General features: G+C 36.7%; 1 protein-coding gene across 1 annotated transcript in view; it reads left to right on the top strand.

The window, feature by feature from the left end:
- The window catches only part of LOC106062254 (guanylate cyclase 32E-like), a 160,106-nt gene that overhangs the window by 92,630 nt on the left and 47,517 nt on the right, over positions 1 to 19,959 (top strand). The window contains exons 4-5 of the mRNA XM_056021489.1: positions 11,543 to 11,663; positions 14,850 to 14,996. Of these exons, the coding sequence (XP_055877464.1) occupies positions 11,543 to 11,663; positions 14,850 to 14,996 (268 nt within the window). The remainder of the gene's footprint in view (positions 1 to 11,542; positions 11,664 to 14,849; positions 14,997 to 19,959) is intronic.

Here is a 19,959-nt window from a genome sequence, read left to right as displayed (position 1 = left end):
TACCTTGTTTCCACAATCAACATATTGTTATAAACCTGGTGGTGGCACAGATGGGGGTAGTGGTGTGAGTGTAGTCAGCCGACGCAAATCGCCCCAGGCCAGCGCTAGACGAGCGGTCAACCGTGACGAGTTACGACGATCGGCCGAGACGAGTTAACAACATGAAGGTTCGAGTAGGATCGGCGTCGTGAACAGAGCTCAGGAGCGTCCCAGAATGGTCGAGCGACGTTCTGTCCGGTTCTAGAAGGCCAGTAGGGACCCTATTTAAAGAGCGGAGGTGTCGCAGTCAAGATGGTTCAGAAAGCGGGTTCACGACAGGAGTTCAGAACACGGTCGACTACAGCACAGTTCAACGGTGTGGTTCTGTACGGAGCATTACGACGGTTCAGTGCGGAGTACTGTCAAGTACAGTTGAGACGAACGGCGTCTTGATCTTGGTCTGTGATCGAGTCCGACACAACGAGCCCAAGTGTGTTAAGTCAGTCCCGAACTGTTGAACCCAGTGCAAGCCCGGAACGAGACGGAGAGGCCAGTGCAAGACTTGATACGGCGGAACGTGTTATCGGAGAGATATTTGTTATCGCAGAGCTATTTGTACTGTTCTACGTGCTGCCAATTGTACAGTATTGGCTGTTATTTATGGACATTAAACCTTTACGTTATTTTGGAGCCCTGACTTGTCAAGTTCTTTAAGTTGGTGGTGTATGGTGCAGTTTGCAGAGAGCCTGGATAGTGAGATTCGTAACAATATTTACTTTTTTTCCTTAACGAAATCTACTTTGCTTCCACAATCACAATCTCTACCTTACTTCTACAATCGATATTAATGTTTACAGTCACAATCTCTACAGTGTTTCTCCAATCCCACATTGATATTCTGTTACTCTTGTGTCTAAAATAAAAACATGAGAATTTATAACAGAATTATCGAATGGGGGAAAGCTCCAAGAAATCATTTCTTTACTAGGAAATGTTTTTTGAAGCTGTGTTCTAAGAAGAACGATTTTGTTCTTGCTAACCAACTGAATTTACTCTAACCATTAGTAAACTTTTCCCAGCCTTATGTATGTATCCTATTCATAATCCATCTGTTTATCCATAGAGAATGTAAATTTAACCCAGATTCTCCAAAAATAAATCCACACATTTACTGGCTGTTATTATTTCTGCACTTGACAGGGATAAAGGAATAGGGGCTGGAATTATTTAGAGTGATTTGACCTTCTTGCCCTCTGTGTGCAGGCCGAACGGAAACGTGACAGTTCTGGCTGATTCTAGACATACGTATTTATAAATGTTCTCATTATGGCAAGGGGCGTGTACGGAAAGGGGGTGTTGAAAGGCGCCAATGGGAATCTTGAAGCCTCGATCTCAAAATGAGAAAAAAAAATATTGACCGATTGTTTTCTTTCTAAAACTGGACCATTTCACAGACAGCGGCTTGGAGCCGTCTGCAAGGTCAAGGCCACAATGAGATCACGTGTTCACAAATAGATGTGCGTATCATTAACGTTGCTCTGTTCTATTTGACAAAGTTTTTATTAACTCTGTCTGGTAGAAATAGGGTACGCGTTTTTCCCACCCATTTTCATTGTCGGATCAAGTGGAAACTTTGCAAGATTGTATATTGTCCTAGACAAAACTTGAATCATTGAAAAAATTAACCCATTAGCTACTGGTAATTTTTTAAATGTAAAAAGGAAAATAAATCATTTCAACATTGACAGTATATGTGCGGTTCTTTCCCCTTTATAAGCTTTTTTTTTTTTAATATAAATATTTTTATAATTTGCTTGTTTTGCTATAGAGCCACTAGTTCATGGGTGGCCGACTTTGTTACAGCCCAGGGACGAAATGAATTTCCGATACTCGTGTCACAGGTCGCATCACAAAAAGAAAAAAAAAAATGTTTATCCATTGCAGCCGAGCCTAAACCGTTTCATTAGTCCATGAGGGCAGAAATTTCAAGCAGCTGGATATGACCTACAGACCCCAGTTTGTGCATCACTGCACTAGATCTAACGTGTTGTACTATATTTGTTTACTTCTCTGATTAAGATTATAGTTCTTTGGCACGTCGGCACACAATAGGTCCTGTCGTGTACTTTAATCCTTCCAATTGTTCTCTTCCTCCACTCAGTCAACACAAAAAGGACATTCTGGAGTCATTAAAATAAAGGGGACATTCTCTTTTAACTTTCGGAGTCAATAAAGAAAAACACTAATAATATTTTCAAAAAGCATAGCTTACATTAAGTGTAATTGTATCGATTAATTTGGAAGCATCCCCCCCCCCCGGGCTGAAGAGTCACCACATCTGTCAAGTATGGTTTCTTTCCCTTGTTCAACTTACCAAACACAATAATTAATTAACATTTTTTTTTATTAATTTATTGATTCTTGTGTTGTCAGTTAAAACAAATAATTGTGCAAAATTTCCGCTTAATCCGAGATTGGTTGTGGGAGAAATAACGTGTATAAACTTTTGACCAGACAGACAGAGTGAGTTGATAGAAGCTTTGTTATAAAAAGTATTACTACCGAAGTTATTTTCTTAAGGTCCAGACAAGCAGGATATGTCAGTAACAACAGAGCTCTGTTCTTAAGTACAGTTTAAAATGAGACAAAAACAATGTACCACCTACCGACATATGCACACACAAACTCACACAATTTAAGTCCCTTTTTAAAGGTTTCATCAATGGTTCACGTCCGCCATATTGTGAAAAGTCTGGGACTAGGTGTCTTCTGATTCTTTTGGTCTACAGGCTTCAACAAAGTGACAGTTAATGATTGCTTGTCCTTGCCTTTAAGAGGGGAGGAGGGGCTCCAGTGGAGAAGTAGCCACAAGGATGGTGTGGACATGTATTGGAAGGACATGACTTGTTTCTGAAATCAATTTCTGTTAAACACTCGTGGAAATTGACACCAGAGACATGTCACGAACTGGGTTAAGCATTAGTTTCCTACAATTCAATTATATTGGGGGGGGGGAGATAGACCGGAAGTGTTTTAAATACTTCATTTAAAACAAAGGAACAAATTCTAAAAAAAAATAACGTGTACAAATTTTTACCAGACAGACAGAAAGACAGACAGAAGGATAGATATAAGCTTTGTAAAAAGTAATTTTTTACCTTTACCTATCCCTTACTCTGCTTATTCTGTTGGACCGATGGTGCACCATGCAAGATTTGTCGACATCTTTCTCCATTTCTCTCTGTCTTTTGCCTTAGTTAAAACCTCTTTCAATGGCAGGCCCGTCCATACTTTTATGTTGTCTTCCCATCGCGTTCTATGTTTGCTTCTTTTCTTTTTTCCTGGTACTGATCCCTGAAGGAAGGTCTTTGCGAGCCCAGAAGACCTTGTAATATGGTCATAGATTTTTAGCTTGCGTTTTGTTTTTACTATAGTTAGCAGGTCATCGTGGGGTCCAATCGCTGCAGCAGCCCTTTCTCTAATCTCTTGGTTTGTGATGCGGTCTTTAAAAGTGATACCTAAGCTCCTTCTGTAGCATTTCAGCTCCATCGCTAGGATCCTCCTCTCTAGCTATATATGTTAATTAACTTTACTCGTGTCAAATGGGAACCTCGGTATTGGTTGCTACTAGTTAGATACTATTGCCGATGGTCCCACTCAGAGACAAACGTAGCTCTTAGAAACAGACTAAGGATATTTCTGCTTGAATAGCTCGGTGAAACATCTCTTATAAGCCACTGCAAGGTCCCTGGTTGCACAACTCTTGATTCCAACCCTTAGACATATACAGACTGTAGTTACCTACTGGAATACTACTAGAAGACATGTCTTGATGCTAGGCTATACTGAACAACAATGACATAAGAGGTTCACGATAGTACAGTACACACACACAAGCTGACCTGGACACCAAGACATTTTGACACACAAGAACAGATGAGTTCACAACACACAACAAGAACATAAATACACAACACAGACATACATGTATACAAATACAAATAGACATACACACACACGCACACACACACACACATCTTTAAGTCTTGTCTTTCTGGTTTAATTTATCCTCCCATTTTTTTTTTCTTTTTAACTCTACTAAGGGAGATGAATGCGGATTAATTTTCCTCAGTCTCTCGTTACATCTGGAATCGTAAATCGTCTGCTACCGTCCCCTTTTTTTGATTTGTTCCCGCCCTTTCTTTCACCACGTGACTAGAACTAGAGCGTTTCTCAAAGTATGTCTCTGCGTACCGTACACGTTTGGCAGTTCCCATTTTATCGTACCACTCCCTACATGTTATCTTCTCAGGGCCGGATTTAAGAAAGTGGAGGCCCTAGGCAGAATTGTTGTGGAGTCCTGTGTTTGTGTGTGTGTTGCCTAGGTGATGGTGAAGAGAAGTTAAGCGATTGGTTGGTGGCTGTGCAGTGAGGTTGATGAAATTACAATAGGGTCCGCCGCTAACTTAATGCAAAAGTAAAACTGCAGACGATCTAGAGACATGGAATATTAAAGACATGTTTTTGTAGTGAGTTGGATTTCGTTTAAATATCGGTTTATTGTGGTTCCATTTAATATATACCATATCTCAAGTTAAATTCATGAATATTGTATTAAAATTAAGTTTTTTGATTACAGGAGAGAACTTGTTTAAATATTAATTAATTTAAAATATAATACGCCTACATCGGTTTAGTTGTTGAAGTAGTACAGAGCCTATCGTTTATTTTCATTTTCCCTCTTTTTTTATAAATATTTCATAATTGTATTTTAGTAAAAAAAAAAAGTATTTTTTAAATTTGTAAAGAGTAATGTCCTGGGTTGACGCACTGGCGTAAACCCGAGCTGCATTTGTATACTGCAGCCAAGCTACAAGCAAATACTTGTTCACCCACGGCCGTGTTTCCAATTGTAAGATTGAAAGTTTTATCTGTAAAATTGCAAAAGAAAGGGCAACTTAGAAAAGATACGTAATAATACTAAAAAATAAATAATAATAATAAAAATGTTTAAAAACAGAAAAAAAAAAATAAAAAAAGAAGAACAAAGCTACTGACCCGTCAATTTTTTTTGGTATCTGTATGTGAGGTACTTCTGTTGTGGTGTCCCCGGGGCGGTCGACCCGCCTGGCCTCCCCCAATTCTAGTCCAGCCGCTCCTATTTCCATAAAGCCTTAAAACATTTGATATTTTGTTCTGATCCCAATTTCTTCTTATCTTATCAAATACAGACGTTACTTCAAAAACAAACAAAAAAAGATGTAGATGTTGTGTAACTACCAAGCACCACAATGAGTACTCGTCACCAAATTGAGCAACGTTGCTAAATGGAGAGGAGTGGGGCGGTGGTCACTCGTAGTTACTTTGGGCCGTAATTATCGAAGGTCATGGCTACGTAATGGTCGCGGTTTACTTAAGGGTAGAATTACTTCCCCCTTCCTTACTTCCCTTTATGTCTGTCTACTATAGCCGAGAAAACACATCTCCGAAAAGGAGAGAGTTGCAACGATCACATACCATCACATATCGACCAGAGAACAGTCCAACTAGTTGCCCATACATATGTCCTGGCCTCTCCTCTCTCACGTAACCCCTTCCCCCGTTTCTGTAGCCTGTACAGGTTCAAAGGTTAGGTTTTTTATTGGCCATTATCTTGTCTTTGTTATAAGTTCTGAGGCTGTCCGAGATAGTAAGGCTGAACAGCTGAAGATAGGTTTTTGACTTTTTTGTTCGGCTGTACTTGTGTGTGTCTTCCAGATTGTATTTTGTTTTTTTACAAAGCTTATATTAGCTCTGTCTGTCTGTCCGTCTGGTAAAAACTGTGTTCACGTTATCTCTCCCACACCCATTCTCGGATTAACTTGAAACTAAATTCAATTATTCATTGACATAGACAAGACATGAATCAATAAAACAAAAAGTAACCAATTACACAATTAATTACTGGTTATTCATTATTTTATTTAATAGCAACAAGGAAAACTAATTCTTCAGTATTCACAGATATGGATAAATTTGTTGGGTTTAGTCTACTTAAATATTTGCTTACGCTATATCTGCCTTACTCATTCTCCGATCCAGTTGATACTTTAAGACAGTGATGCCCAACCTAATTCAACCTGCGGGCCATTTTAATTTCCGACACACGTGTCGCGGGCCAGACAACCGAAAATGTACAAAAAAGAAATGAAATTGACTTGAAACTATTTCATTAGAAACTTGTGGATCTAGTACTTATATTGGAAGTTAATCTTCAAGCGTCAGAAAAAGGCTTCATTTCTCTACTTAAAATGTGACCAACATTGTAACTAACGTTACCACCGACTTATTTTCTTGTCTCTTTAAGTAAATATTCCCATAATTCCCCCAATCTCTAGGCGTAGTTTAAGAATCTCTTATTCACAGCTCAAACCAAGAATACCATCATATTTGTTTTATAATGACCTTTATATATTGTTTGTTTTTAAACCAGTAACACTTTCTTTACAAATCAAATATATTGCGTTTTTATCATTTTCCACAAAAAAAGGTAATGACCCGTCCACTTTTCCTGGTATATTTTACATTCAGGGTCCCATTTCATAAACGCATAAATGATAGAAGTTATGGTATCAATCCGTTTGAGAAAAATTGACATCCCAACGTAGTTAAAGATACATTTTTCAACCTCTTTTTTTAATGGTGATTTCAACATTTTGGCGGACCGGACGGAACCACGTGCGGGCCGAATATGGCCCGCGGGCCGTATTTTGGGCATCAGAATAAAATGAGAATAAGATGGGTTGCCTGAATCAGCCAGGAAAGCCCACGACTTAGTTTAAGTCACCGTTTAACATGTATGACTAGATTAACACATGAAATGTAATTATCTTCTTTTTTTTTGAAGTAACGTGTGAAATGGAGAGGAGTGGGGCGGTATAATATAAAATAAGATAATATAAGATAAGATAAACACTGGCGAGCATGAGATCAGCGACTAGTTAAAGTGGTTAGTTTCATGGTATTAGTGGTTAATTTCAGTTGATTGGTGGTTAACTTTTTTGGTTAGTGTTTAGCTTCAGAGAATCAGTGTTAAACTTCAGAAGATCAGTGGTTAGCTTCATGAGATTAGCGGTTAGCTTCATTACAGTAGTGGTAAGCTTCAGAAGATCAGTGGTTTCAGGGGAATCAATAAAGTAAGTTTTGACAGACACATTTGTCTTTCACTGGCCACCTTTGTGTCAATTACAGGGGAAGTAGCGTAGTAATGGTCAAAGAAAATCTGCCCATAAAACTCTCTTCAACGTGGAGAGCCATTGATTAAGAAGAAATTACTCAACCTTTGCTACCAAAAACTGTCTCCCCGGAAAGGGGTAAGGGGGGGGGGGAGGATAATGTTTGAGACATAATCCACGTCTCTCTAGTCTAGAGCTAAAATTGTTTTTGTTATTTGTCATTTCGGACCTTAAAAACTCTCCGCTTCCAATGAATGTAATCCATTTGTAATGTGCTGCGTTTGGATTTTTTAAATAGTGCTTTTGTACAGTGCAATATTCAAGCTTATAGCAATGGACAAGTGAAGGGGGGAGGAGTTATCTAAGAGAAGGCTTCCTTGCTGCGCCTTTACAAAAGTAACAAAACAAAATTTAAAAAAAAAAAATATTTCTGCTGAAGTATAGAATTGCATCACTGCTCTCTCCCCTCCCCCTTTTTTATATAAATAGCCTATGAAATTTTTATTTAAAAAGTGGTGGTGTTTTTTATTTTTAAAATGTATAGATTATTATTTATATAGAGGGCGTTTCCTGAACATTAATTGATTAAACTCTTCAAGAGTTTTACCAGTGTGACCAACCAGACAGTAATTCTTTTCTTAGCATTATACATTAACTTTTAAATTTCTAGGGAAATCGCTAGATCCGCTTTTGAGATCCGTATCCATCCAGCCAGGTTTATTGAAATTTCCACGAAGTTACGAATGTAATAGGGTTATTATAAAAATACTTGGATTTCTCACTTTACACTTATATATTAAATATCTATATGTTTAGCTGCCAAAAGTGACGTTTTATTTGCCATGGATTTATGTCATTAGTACAACTCTCATGCTTGCCCTGGGAATGGCAAAATATGTATGTCACAGCTGGGGCTGCGCAGCTACGGGAAATACTGCACTCCTCACTAATCTTCGGACTCGAAGACGAGCCTTATGATTATTATTATTTTAATTTTTATATTTATTCCAATGACACTAACGCAATCGTCCAATCAGACTCGATACATGAATAAAACACGGAACAAATATTTCTACCACTTGAGCAATAGTCCTTTGAATACATACAACTTATATATTCCATATTCCGTTATAAATCCAGAATAATGACTTGAGTTTTCACTTGAAATCCTTTCAATAACAATGAAGCCACAAAAGAGAAGAATAATATTAATTTGTTTCAGCAGAATTCAGTTTTCTAGTTTTAACTTGTTTCTCTTCTACCTCCGAAACTCCAACCATCTCGACGAAACAAATCTTCTTCTATTTATACTTTTGTAATCGTATTTTCTATAACCTAGAATTTTATTTCTCTAAATTTTTCTGAATTGTCCTTTCTAGAACTGACGTCAGCAACTTTAACCTTTCATCAATATCTATTTATTCCTCATTAATTAACATTTAAACCTGAATTTCAGTAATAAGTTCACAGCAAACTGATGTATCATTCGTGTCACCAAATCTATTTTATTTATTTTCAGTTTTAACTCTTTCTCTCCGTAATTATTTTCCACATTGGAAAAGAATTCTTCATTTTTCTCAGTAGTATTTCACTACTCTTTTTTTTTTTTATTAAGTTTCAATAACGTTTTCTTTTGTTATCAGAAAATGTTTTATTTGGTCTAGACTTGAAGGGGAAGGCATGCTCTATTTATATAAGACAAAGTCAAGTTTATAAAATCAAACCTTAATTTATTGAGTTCAAATCAACGATGGTAGCGTCGATTAGGAGAGAAAGAATACTTTTTATACATGTATTTTATTTAAATTACAAATAAAAAAAAAATTAAAACAAGTACGCAGAGAATGTACATGAATCTCCCAAGTACATTTTCAGTTGAGCATTACACTAATGGAAGATCTCGACCAGTTAATGGAACCGGTCTCCGTTGTAACTAGCACCAAAGGCATCATGGAGAGAGAGAGTCACCTGCCAAGCACTGTCTCTTTAGGTCTATTTCCCATAGAACTAAGACCATTTCTGGACAGATGTAGCCTCAAGGCGATTTGAAGTTTTTAATATTTATCTTGGGAAATGGGTATCGTGCTGAAACAAATTTCTTAGTTAGAACAGAGGTGTTGATTTATTCACACACACATTCTCTCTCTAGTCTCGGTCTTTCTCTCTCTCTCTCTCTCTCTCTCTCTGCGTGTCTCTCTCTCTCTTTCTCTTTGCGTTCACTTATGTTATAAAATCTTATAAAGTTGAAGAAAAACGGATAGTTGAAATTTAAAAAAAAAGCCTCTCTAATTGGATGTCATTCAAACTGTGTTAATATCATCAAAAGTATCAATCAAAAATTGAGTCTGGAGGTGAGCATTGGTCACTATTGATAAGAGAAGAAACTCGTTGAAACTTCTTTCTCAAAGTTGTTTTATCAGGACCGACTTCTCAATACGCCATTACAGACGGAAGAACTTTGCTTTCTTGTACGTAATATTGTCAATGTTCATTATGGTCGATTATATATGTATTAAAGTATTTTATATTTGATCATAGAGCTCATGACAGAAGGTGACATTCGTGGGAATAACAAATGGATATTTCTCTTACCAATTACAGAACATCCTTTGCTTTAAATTGATATAATCGTAGCCTGAAACTGATTTACACTACACAGGATGAGGGTTAATCCCCTAGCTATTAGGGATTAGGATAGTGTCCCTTGTTTTGGCTTATACCTCAGTTCCACGTTGTTTGATTTTGAGTTGTAATTATAAGCATTTTTATGTTGTAAGTTTTACCAAGCCATAAGAAACAAAAACTGTCACGAAAAAACAACAACGTTATAACCTTGCGATCACTACAACTTAATTCCATTTGTGGATTCAAACAAAAAAATAATAAGAACAATACTTCTTTAAAAAACAATACATATATTACGCGTAGTTATATCAATAAGTTTAGATTGATCATGTAATTAAATTTGTAATAGATCAGACTAGCAATAATAAGTCTGTGCAATTAGAAATATTTTTACCCATTGCCTACTAGTCCAATGTCATGATTTTAGCTTTCTCAATTCGCTATGATCCTTAGGCTACACATGTCAGGACCAGTTGGGAAAATGAAGCGAGGCAAAGAAGGTATCTGTAAAAATGTTACTGTGATCGCTTTTTAAATGCATAAAAAAGTACGACTTTAATTCGAACTTAAGGGCTTGAATCTCCTAAAGGGAACAAATTCAACTTATACCACCACAGCTGCTAATTACAATTTCTTTCCATTGTTGATACCAAACAAATAATTCATTGCTAATAGTTATATAACAAATGCGGTTTTTTTTTTATTGATTTTTGTTTGGTCATGTAAAAGAAATAATTGTGCGAAATTTTAGCTTGATCTGAGATTGGGTGTGGGAGAAATAATGTGTACAAGCCTTTTATCAGACAGAGTGAGTTGATATAAGCTTTGTAAAAAAAAAATCAACTTAATCTCTTGGTTAGCCATATTTAACGCTGCATAATCATATTCTAAGTCTGAGCTCTATCATCCATGGCTACACACCCATCCACAGACCCAATGCTCCCAGCACACACACACACACACCTTATAAGTGATACAATTATTTATTAGCCCGCTTGTTGGAGTCTGTTGATGAAAGCCAGAGTCTTCTGTTTCCCAAAAGCCAAAACTCTGCCTGAAGTGTTTCCTTTTTATAACTTTATAATGAAATTTGTGCTGTCTATTTTGGTCTGAAACATGATGCCACTGTTGTTATTTTTTTTTTTTTGGGTTCACCTGGTCACGTGACTCTATCGATCTCTAATGGTCTTTATCAAATCTAGTTCTATTTTAAGTATCAGCATCGGAACAAACTTTTTACACACAAAAAAAAATAGAAATTCGAAATTGAGTTATTTTATTAACATGATATATATCATTGTAATGGATGACAAGTCAAAGGATCTCTTGTTAAATTTTGAACGTTGGTACAGTATATGTTTTGTTGTAGATCTCTCTGATCGATGTTTGCCTTCTCTGTGCATTTCGAGTTTTATAGGCTGGAGTCACTAGTCACATGATCAATCCTGCCCCTTTCTCATTTGGGGCTTGGAATGAGGCTGAGGAGAATGCTAGTGACCCAACTTTGTGATGAGATTTTGCAGCTCTATGCGCCCAACGGCGCGGAGTATGAGAGTCTTCGTCAGAATTAACCCTTTACCTTCATGGCTGAGAGGATAATATTCCACCATGCTATAATGTCATATAGATATAAGATTTAGATGAGAAAGTCTAAAGTCAATGTATTAAATTGAAAAAAAAAATCAGGTCGAACATGAGTTAAATGTGATTCCCATCTATTTCAGTTAATGAAGGACCACAACATCGCTATTACATCTGTCATCTCTTACAGTGGACCGTACTTTCATGGGCACATGAGGAACCCTTTTGTTAAGATCGTCGAACAGACGCGTGTTGACACCAGAAGTGAGTATCAGCTCCCGTCTTCTTAAGCTCGCTGTTGATTGGCTAATAGCAAAATAAAAATCTGTTGAGGGCTGGACTAGCTGTATCGCAGCAAATAGACATTGATTTTACTGTTTTAAAATTATATATTTAAAAAAAAAAATCAGTTCATTAAAAAAAAAAAATTCTTATATCTAAGTCTAAAATATGGCAAAAGATACTAATTTGAGCAAGAAACATATTTCACTGCGAAAATTGTGTGATCTGTTCCATTTAGTTATTTCACTTGAGTAGTTGCGTGATTGAGTCGTGCTACATCGCTCAGTACGCTCACTGCTAGATACACTTCGAGATTAGCGCGAGTACGTCAAACGTAACACGAGCTATGATCTACGAGATACGAACTAGATACAAGATACGAAATCCGAAAAACAAAATACAATAGGAGAAATTCGAGAGAATGAAATGGGATGCCTGAATCAGCCAAAAAAAAAACACAAAACAAACAAAGACTTGGCAGAGTTTAAGTCATTGCTTAACATGCATGACAAGATTGACACATGCAACGCTTAAAACGTAATTATCTCCCATTTTAAAATAACGTCTGTAATATATAAGATAAGAGAGAAAATGCGAAATACAAGATACGAGACATAAGATAGGAAATTGAGATATAATATATGAGATACGAGTTTACTTAGGTATTGAGATATAAATTTGCTGGATGTATAGAACGTCCTTGAAGTGACAAAAGTCTTAGTTTAAATCCTTAATGAATGGAGGCTCACAAATCTGTACTTCATAGAGAGATGGGCGTTGATCAATTTAAAAGTTCTATGAAAGCGAAAGAAGACGATGGAAATAAATAAAAATAAATCACAAAGCAATTAACCGCTGACACCATTTTTTTTTAAACTCTAACCAGCTTTGAAGTTCTCAGTGATATAACAGTAACATTTTGTTATCAAACGATTACAATTACCTCCCTTTGTGTAAGAGGATTTACTGGCACAAACAAAATGATGTATCAGATCAATCTGACCCAGAAAAATAAATGTGCTCATCAAGCAATGATTACAAAGATAAAAGGTTTTTGAAATACGTAGTTTTAGATGTCACAGGAGCACATCGTCTGCAGAGTGAACATTTAATGTAGCGTCGGCATCCTGCAATTAGTCATTCAAACGTGATTTTATTTCCATATAATTGTATCCACAAGGAGGAAAGCTGAATAGAAATACGTCCATGTCACACTGACATTAGGCGCCGAGTTTTAAGTTTAGAGCGTTGAGTTGTAAGTTTAGGGCGTCGAGTTGTAAGTTTAGGGCGTCGAGTTGTAAGTTTAAGGCGTCGAGTTGTAAGTTTAGGGCGTTGAGTTGTAAGTTTAGGGCGTTGAGTTGTAAGTTTAAGGCGTCGAGTTGTAAGTTTAGGGCGTCGAGTTGTAAGTTTAAGGCGTTTTTTCAGCAATGAAGAATATTTAAAAAAAAACTTTAACAAGGTTACAATGACAGTTTGTGTGATAACAAACTCAAATCGGTCCCCGAAGTGATTCATCCAGATAGGTAAAACGGCAGGTTTTAATATTATTAGAAAGAACATCAGAATGAAATTCTATCAAAGACAAATGACAGAGAAGAATGAAGAACGAATGTTGACAGATCTTGTGTGGTGCCTCAAGGGTCCAGCAGACCAAAAGATAGGTGAAAGTGAATGTGAAGTAAGATGTGAACCTGGCTTAACTGATGTCTTACAATAAATATCTAATTGACATAATTTTTTGTTAAGGGTCAATCTCTTATTCCTCTAGGAAAAAAAATGTCCGTAAAATATATGCGTAACGGTACTTTTCTTTTCTCCAGCCATACTTTCATGCATTAATTGTTGATTTATATAATGTCCAACTTATGTGCATACTAAATAGATTTTTTTTCTCTTTAGAAAAAAGTAAATATTTTTTTTTAATTATAGTAGTTAGTATAACAGAGCTCATTTAACTTAGAAATACAAATGTATAATAAAAATAAATTTTGGAACAAAAATTCTAAAACCATTTGCATAACTGTGTTGTAGAAATGGTAATGCTAATACCTCCCCTACTAAAGAGCCTCTCGTGTTTGTTACTATTAATAGTGAATAGTTGTAAAAGTGGTGTATTTTTATGAAAATACTGCTTGCATAAGTGATTTTTTAAAATATTTTTTTCGCTTTCAGAAAAGAAAAAAAGTAGCCTTGCATTAGAACTTTGAATGGTCTAAAATAATATGAAGTCAAATTTTCTTTTCTAGTTTACGAGACCTAAAAGGGACGGACGGACGGACGGACAGACATTCCACACAAAACTAATAGCGGCTTTTTCCCTTTCGGGGGCCGCTAATTAAAAAGTCGATTCCTCCTTTATAAAGCTGCTGAGATTTTCTAAGAGAAATGACTCACTAGTCTAATTAATTCTAGCTTGGTGATTACAATGGTGGTACAAATCCAGTTATGGTAAAATTTAAAGACTGTAGTCTAGACTAGAATACTGGATCTAGATATATGGTACAGAACACTGATGCCCAAACTAATTTTAATGGCCGAAACTCGTGTCACGGGCCACATAAGCCTACACATGCTAAATGTCATGGTGCCAATCCATCAGTGAAAAATTCAGGGCCCTAACGTAGGTAAAGAAAAAAGGAGGGAATTTTATACACTTTGTAGCGACCTTTCGGCGGGCCGGATCTGGCCCGGGGGCCGTATTTTGGGCATCACTGGCATAGAAGATATTAGTTTGGTGATAGACTTACACATCCCGAATTAGAAGACGGTGTGAAAAATGTTCCTGAACGTCAATTTATTTATCTAACTTGCGGGAAGAACCGCTGATATGTGTTTAAAGATATAGATAGCCTAGACTCTAGACCTTCCTGGCCAAATTTAATTATTAGATTATTACATTATGAAAATTTATAACTGTCACATCAGAGTTTTCCCTTTGTGGCCAATTTAGTAGTAATTTATGCAAACGCTGATTTTTTTTAAGGAAATCTTTAGAGCCGTTTTCGATTGTTTTGTCAACCCAGGTTTTTGTTTTTATAACTCGATGAAAAAATATGCAAGCTGACAAAATTAATTTTACGAAACAAAAATGAAGGTGTCAACCTACTCTACAATCGTATTACCATAAGTTGAGCAGCTCTGATTCTTGAAACTCCACTTCCCTTTCAGTTTACGTCATGCTGGGAATGGTCTACGACTTCCTGGGACTCATGCACCACCTGCAGAACATGGGGATACTCAATACAGGGGATTACTTTGTAGTAGGCGTCACGTGGGACTCTTTCACGTCCGAGAAATCGAAGGAGGTTCTTCAAGGTAGGACACTAGCCCTTTTCTGTGTTGGCCTTATCGTTTCTTTAATGAGACTTGCACTTAGCTTGTATTGTAATCTACTGAAGTTAGGTCCCTTTTGTTTGATGAAATCAAATAAATAAACCATACTATTTGAAAAAATTGACTCATAACACGGCATAGATATAAACAGTAAAAGAAAAACAGTTTTAATGTAAATATGGTCATATCGAACTAACATAAATTTGAATAATGTAAATGGATATCTGATGCGAAAATATACGCATAGAGCAAACAGACATTTACAGGGAGTAAAGAAACATTTACAGAGAGTAAAGAGATAGACATGAGTGCGGGAGACTCCGGAAAGAGATAAATACAGCCTATGGTATAGACAGACAGACAGGCAGACAAGGGCTATTGGTACCAGTCTTCCAAATATTCTACTGTCATCATAAAAAATGATTCAACGATTGGTTCCAAAAGAGCAAGAGGAGATACTGGATCAGTACTGGACTTAGATCGATACATCGATTGTATCATTATCTTGGATGTTCCAGACAATCTCTATCTCATTTTCAGCCATCTCTGTGGCCTATCAACTTTTCTAGAACATTGTCTAATATATCACCTTAATGTCATCTAAAGGTACCTCTGCCATATTTTGTTTATATTAAACAATGTCACTCAAGTGATGTATTAATTTCCCCTTTATTTTCGAAAAATACATTGAAATACCTTTGCCGGTTAAAAAAGGATTTCAATTTTCTTTAAATTGTATACATTATTATTTTGTTATTTACAATGTATAGCGCTAGGAGTCTTACAATGGACTTTCTAAACATCTTCACTGTGAACAAAAGGGCAGGGGGAGGAGTAGTTTTGTCAAGGCTAACACAACCCAGGTCTCGTCTTACCTAGATTTAAACATTCTAACTCTACATGAGGATTCAAACCCCCATCTCTATCAGGTTAGGTAGTCCAGCGGTTAATACCTCTCAGTGTACAAGGTTTGCAGTGGCAAATATAACATTGTTTGTTTATTGTTTAAAAGTATTTTTGTCAGCTGTTTGGTTGACCTAGCCTTTGCTTGTTCTCTGAATCGTCAAAAGAGAATTATTTATTTTGTAGCTCTCCGCTTATTTTGTTTACCTCTCTTGTCATCAAAATTGACATTGACATTTACCATCGTTTAACAGAAATGACAATAAATTGGTCATTATGATAGAAGACCATGTCGCCATTGACGAAATTCGATTTAGAATGTGCAATTAATACTTACAGGTTATTTTAATGCGTCTTCATTGCGAGTAAATCTTCACGATCTTTCTGTGCTTTAATTGACACCCTTGTTGTTCTTTTTTAAAAGTTACTTAATAATAATAATAATAATAATAATAATAATAATAATATAATAGCTTTTATATGCTATAGCATGCTCAGAGCGCTATGGTCCAATCTCATTAGTGGACCGGGGAGGGTGAGGAGGGGGTATCTGGGAGAAGGTTTTTCGTGCTGCCTTTAGGCGCTAAGTAAACACAACTCTGCTCTAGTTGGGTGTCGAGCCTCGAGCCTCCTACATAGATAGCCAAGAGAAGCTAAGTACTTAGCCCCTCGACCACGCTTCCCACAAATAATAGCAATGATAAAAATAACGACACATGTGTCGGTCACGCAAGACTTGCTGATTAATGACTATGTTTTGGTTTATCCGAGACCAGTCGTCATAGTAGGCCTCAACACTGACCTGTGACGTCGCAACCTGTGGGCATGGAAGACAAATAGCTGGTTGCCACGTCGTACAGACCTGTACGTTGGTCACTGATCGAAAATTGTTTTTTTTTTTTAAATATATTTTATTTCGTAGGAGTGGGAAAGGGAAGAAATTTACATCCAGAAAAATTCTTCAGGGATTAATCAAGTTGTTTCTTAATCTTCTGAATGTGTGGTTGTCTGTCCCTACCCAGGGCTTGGAAGGTTACGGAATGGTGTGCTACCTTCGTAACAAAAGTAGAGAAAATGCTATTAAGAAATAGATTCCTGTTAAGTAAACGCTTAAAGAAATTTACATATTAGTACAAGATGTTCTCAGTATCTAGCCTGCTAATGTTTAAGTGTGACTAGCTAATACTCATCTATTTCTTGCGTGTTTAGTATTGAATACATTATTGAACTCTTCTTGGAAACAATTCGTACGTTTCAGCCCAGATTTAGCTGTAAATTTGCACTCGTTTTGCATGTTTCTGGTTAAGTCGAGATTAACTCGGATTGTGATTTCGTCTAAAATAATTTAGATTTTTACGATCTTTTTTTTTTTCAAAAAGTTTACGTTGTAACTCATCCTACTTCGGATTTTGTGCCCTGGTCAAGCAGAGAGGATTGCAGGAAGTTGTGTTCTTTATTTAGGTCAAAGTTCTTTGAGTTTTAGGATACAAAGATTTTCAGAAGATGTTCTACATAACAGAACTCAATGTTTTATCAATTCCAGAGATGTTTAAGTACTCATCTCGGGAAGATGACCCTGGCATTTATTTGGTCATTACCAGTATCTATCACGCGTCTTCCATTCCCCTGCAGGAGGCCAACATTTTCGATACGGCTCATGCCTTGGTCGTCGCGGACTAATTCCGTAAGATTTTTGTCGGACTAAGTCCTAAAGATAATTGCTTCCACCAAGTTTCAGGTCTGACATTCTGGCGCCAAAACACGTGCTTAGCTCAGCACGTGACTGGATTGAAAGTTTTTTACTCCAGATACAGAAGACTTCACTGGAGTGTGTACGTGTTTAGGGAGGAGATTTAAGGTTCTGAATGATTCTTTCCAAAAAACTTCTTGAAGCAACTGATGCTGTCGATGTTTTATACATATAGTTAACTCTTTTTACAAAGACAACAGATAAATTAATACATGTTTAATTTACTATTCTGGAAATACTTTAAAGAAACAGTTGAAAACTTCTTTTTTAACAAAGAAAGCGGCAGGAACCTTCAAAATGGTAAAACGCCAATCTGTGTTCTGGTTTTAAAATTATTCTATTAATAATATTTCACCCTTCCTGCTATAACTGTGACACCACACCGAGACTAAAACTGATCTTGTCCCAGAATTCTCCTCCCAGACAATCGTAACAGAATCTTTTCACAGCCACTACTCACCCATTCCAACTTGCCATTACTAGAAACAACTAAATTACACATTTATAAACAGACTTGGCATAAATACATACACATACTTGTACAGACACGCACACGCCAACAAACAAACGACTTTTTCACCCGTTAGCAGGGCCTGCCTTAGGAATCTGGAGGCCCTAGGCGAAGCAAATAGGGAGGCCCTAAGACGAAGTAAATACGGTGGCCCCGAATGAAGTAGAAAAACAAAATTAAAAAACATGCAAATGAATTATAAGCTGCCCTGTATCTATATCTAAATCAACAAATATGTTAAATTCATTTTTCACCGATACTACAGTAGTATTATATAGACAATTCATGATCACCAATTGGAAGAAACAAGGCCTTCTAACATATGTAGTCTCTAACAAGTAGATCTAAACATTTTTAGATAAACCTTAAATCAAAGTTTATGTCTTTCTCTTTCTCTCTTTAATTCTCTCTCTCTCTCGTTAATTCTCTCTCTCTCTCTCTCTTTAATTCTCTCTTTCTCTTTCTCTCTCTTCTTTCAATGTTATTTGTCGGTTTGACTTTTTTTTCTGTATATCTCTATAATGTAATTTGTAGGCCTACATGTTATTCAATTATCAGCATGTTATTTTCTTGTATTCACAAACCATGTTGGAAATTTCAATCTGATACTATTAATAACTCAGTCACATCGTACATCATATTGACAGTTACCAGAACAAAACAGTGCTCTAGATTTTGGAATGATTTTGTCAATCACATTTCTTGCCTTTCTTCATCCGCAGTGTGTGTGTATCTGTGTCTCCTTCTCTCTGTTTATGAGATTCAGTCAATTGATTGTGTGTTTGTATCGATTTGTTGCCCGCCTTCTGATATAGAGTAGATCTGTGTGTGTGTGTGTGTTTATGACAAATGAGAATCTGGAAGGTTTTATTACTTTTGTGTAGTCCTGCTAACGTCGACCACAACGAGGCTGTATATATGTGTTTGTTTCGCCTGTATGTGTGTCTCAATTCGAGTGTCTGAGCGTGTGGACGTGGTTTGTTTTCAAAAGTGGCGCTGGTTTCGAAGGGAAAGCTACATCATCATTTCGCCTGACTCTATCATACTCAAAGACATAATGCAGAGATTTGTATCGCGGTCGCATCGTCGTGACCCCCCCCCCTCCTCTCCTGTTTAATTAGAGATACAACTAATATGTCATGAACTAGCCGATTTATGGTCTGCATCCTGAAGGCCCGCTAGCCGTTGGTCAGTTTCGTTCGATACGAAAAGGGAAATAATCTGCAAATAAAAAACAAATATTGGTGTCGAGTACATCCACCATGGGGGAGGCGTAGTGGCCGAGTGGTAAGATGGTTCGAATCCTGGTGAAGACTGGACATTTTTACTTTCGGGATTTTTAGAGCGCCTCACAGCCACAACTACAACCACAACCACAACCCTATTTCCGCCAGCACAAATAATGACACGTACGCGTACCGAAAGTGTTGCCGATATTATTGTAATGTTGGGTCGACTGACGACACGATACCACGGGATGTGAAGATAATCTGTTATCTTAAAATTATTCCATTTTTAATATTCATATGTAATCAATGTACTCATCGTTTAGAACTCTCTGAACTGTGAGCCTGGTCTAGCGTATGTTATTCAATGATTATCTAATATTCTAATTGATTGTTTTGGAAATGACCAATCTCTCTTTCAAAGTTTAAAGCAGCAAATTTTTCCCTTTGGTAAAATCTGTAATTCGCGCCATTGCAATACATCCTATTGGTTGCTACTGCTGTAGATGTATGGAGCACTGCTTTTTTCTTTTACTATATTTAGATGCATACAAA

The sequence above is a fragment of the Biomphalaria glabrata genome, chromosome 2 (assembly GCF_947242115.1).
Source record: "Biomphalaria glabrata chromosome 2, xgBioGlab47.1, whole genome shotgun sequence".
Lineage (NCBI taxonomy): Eukaryota > Metazoa > Mollusca > Gastropoda > Planorbidae > Biomphalaria > Biomphalaria glabrata.
Note: the sequence above shows the minus strand (reverse complement) of the source record. Positions and strands in the feature narration are given on the sequence as shown.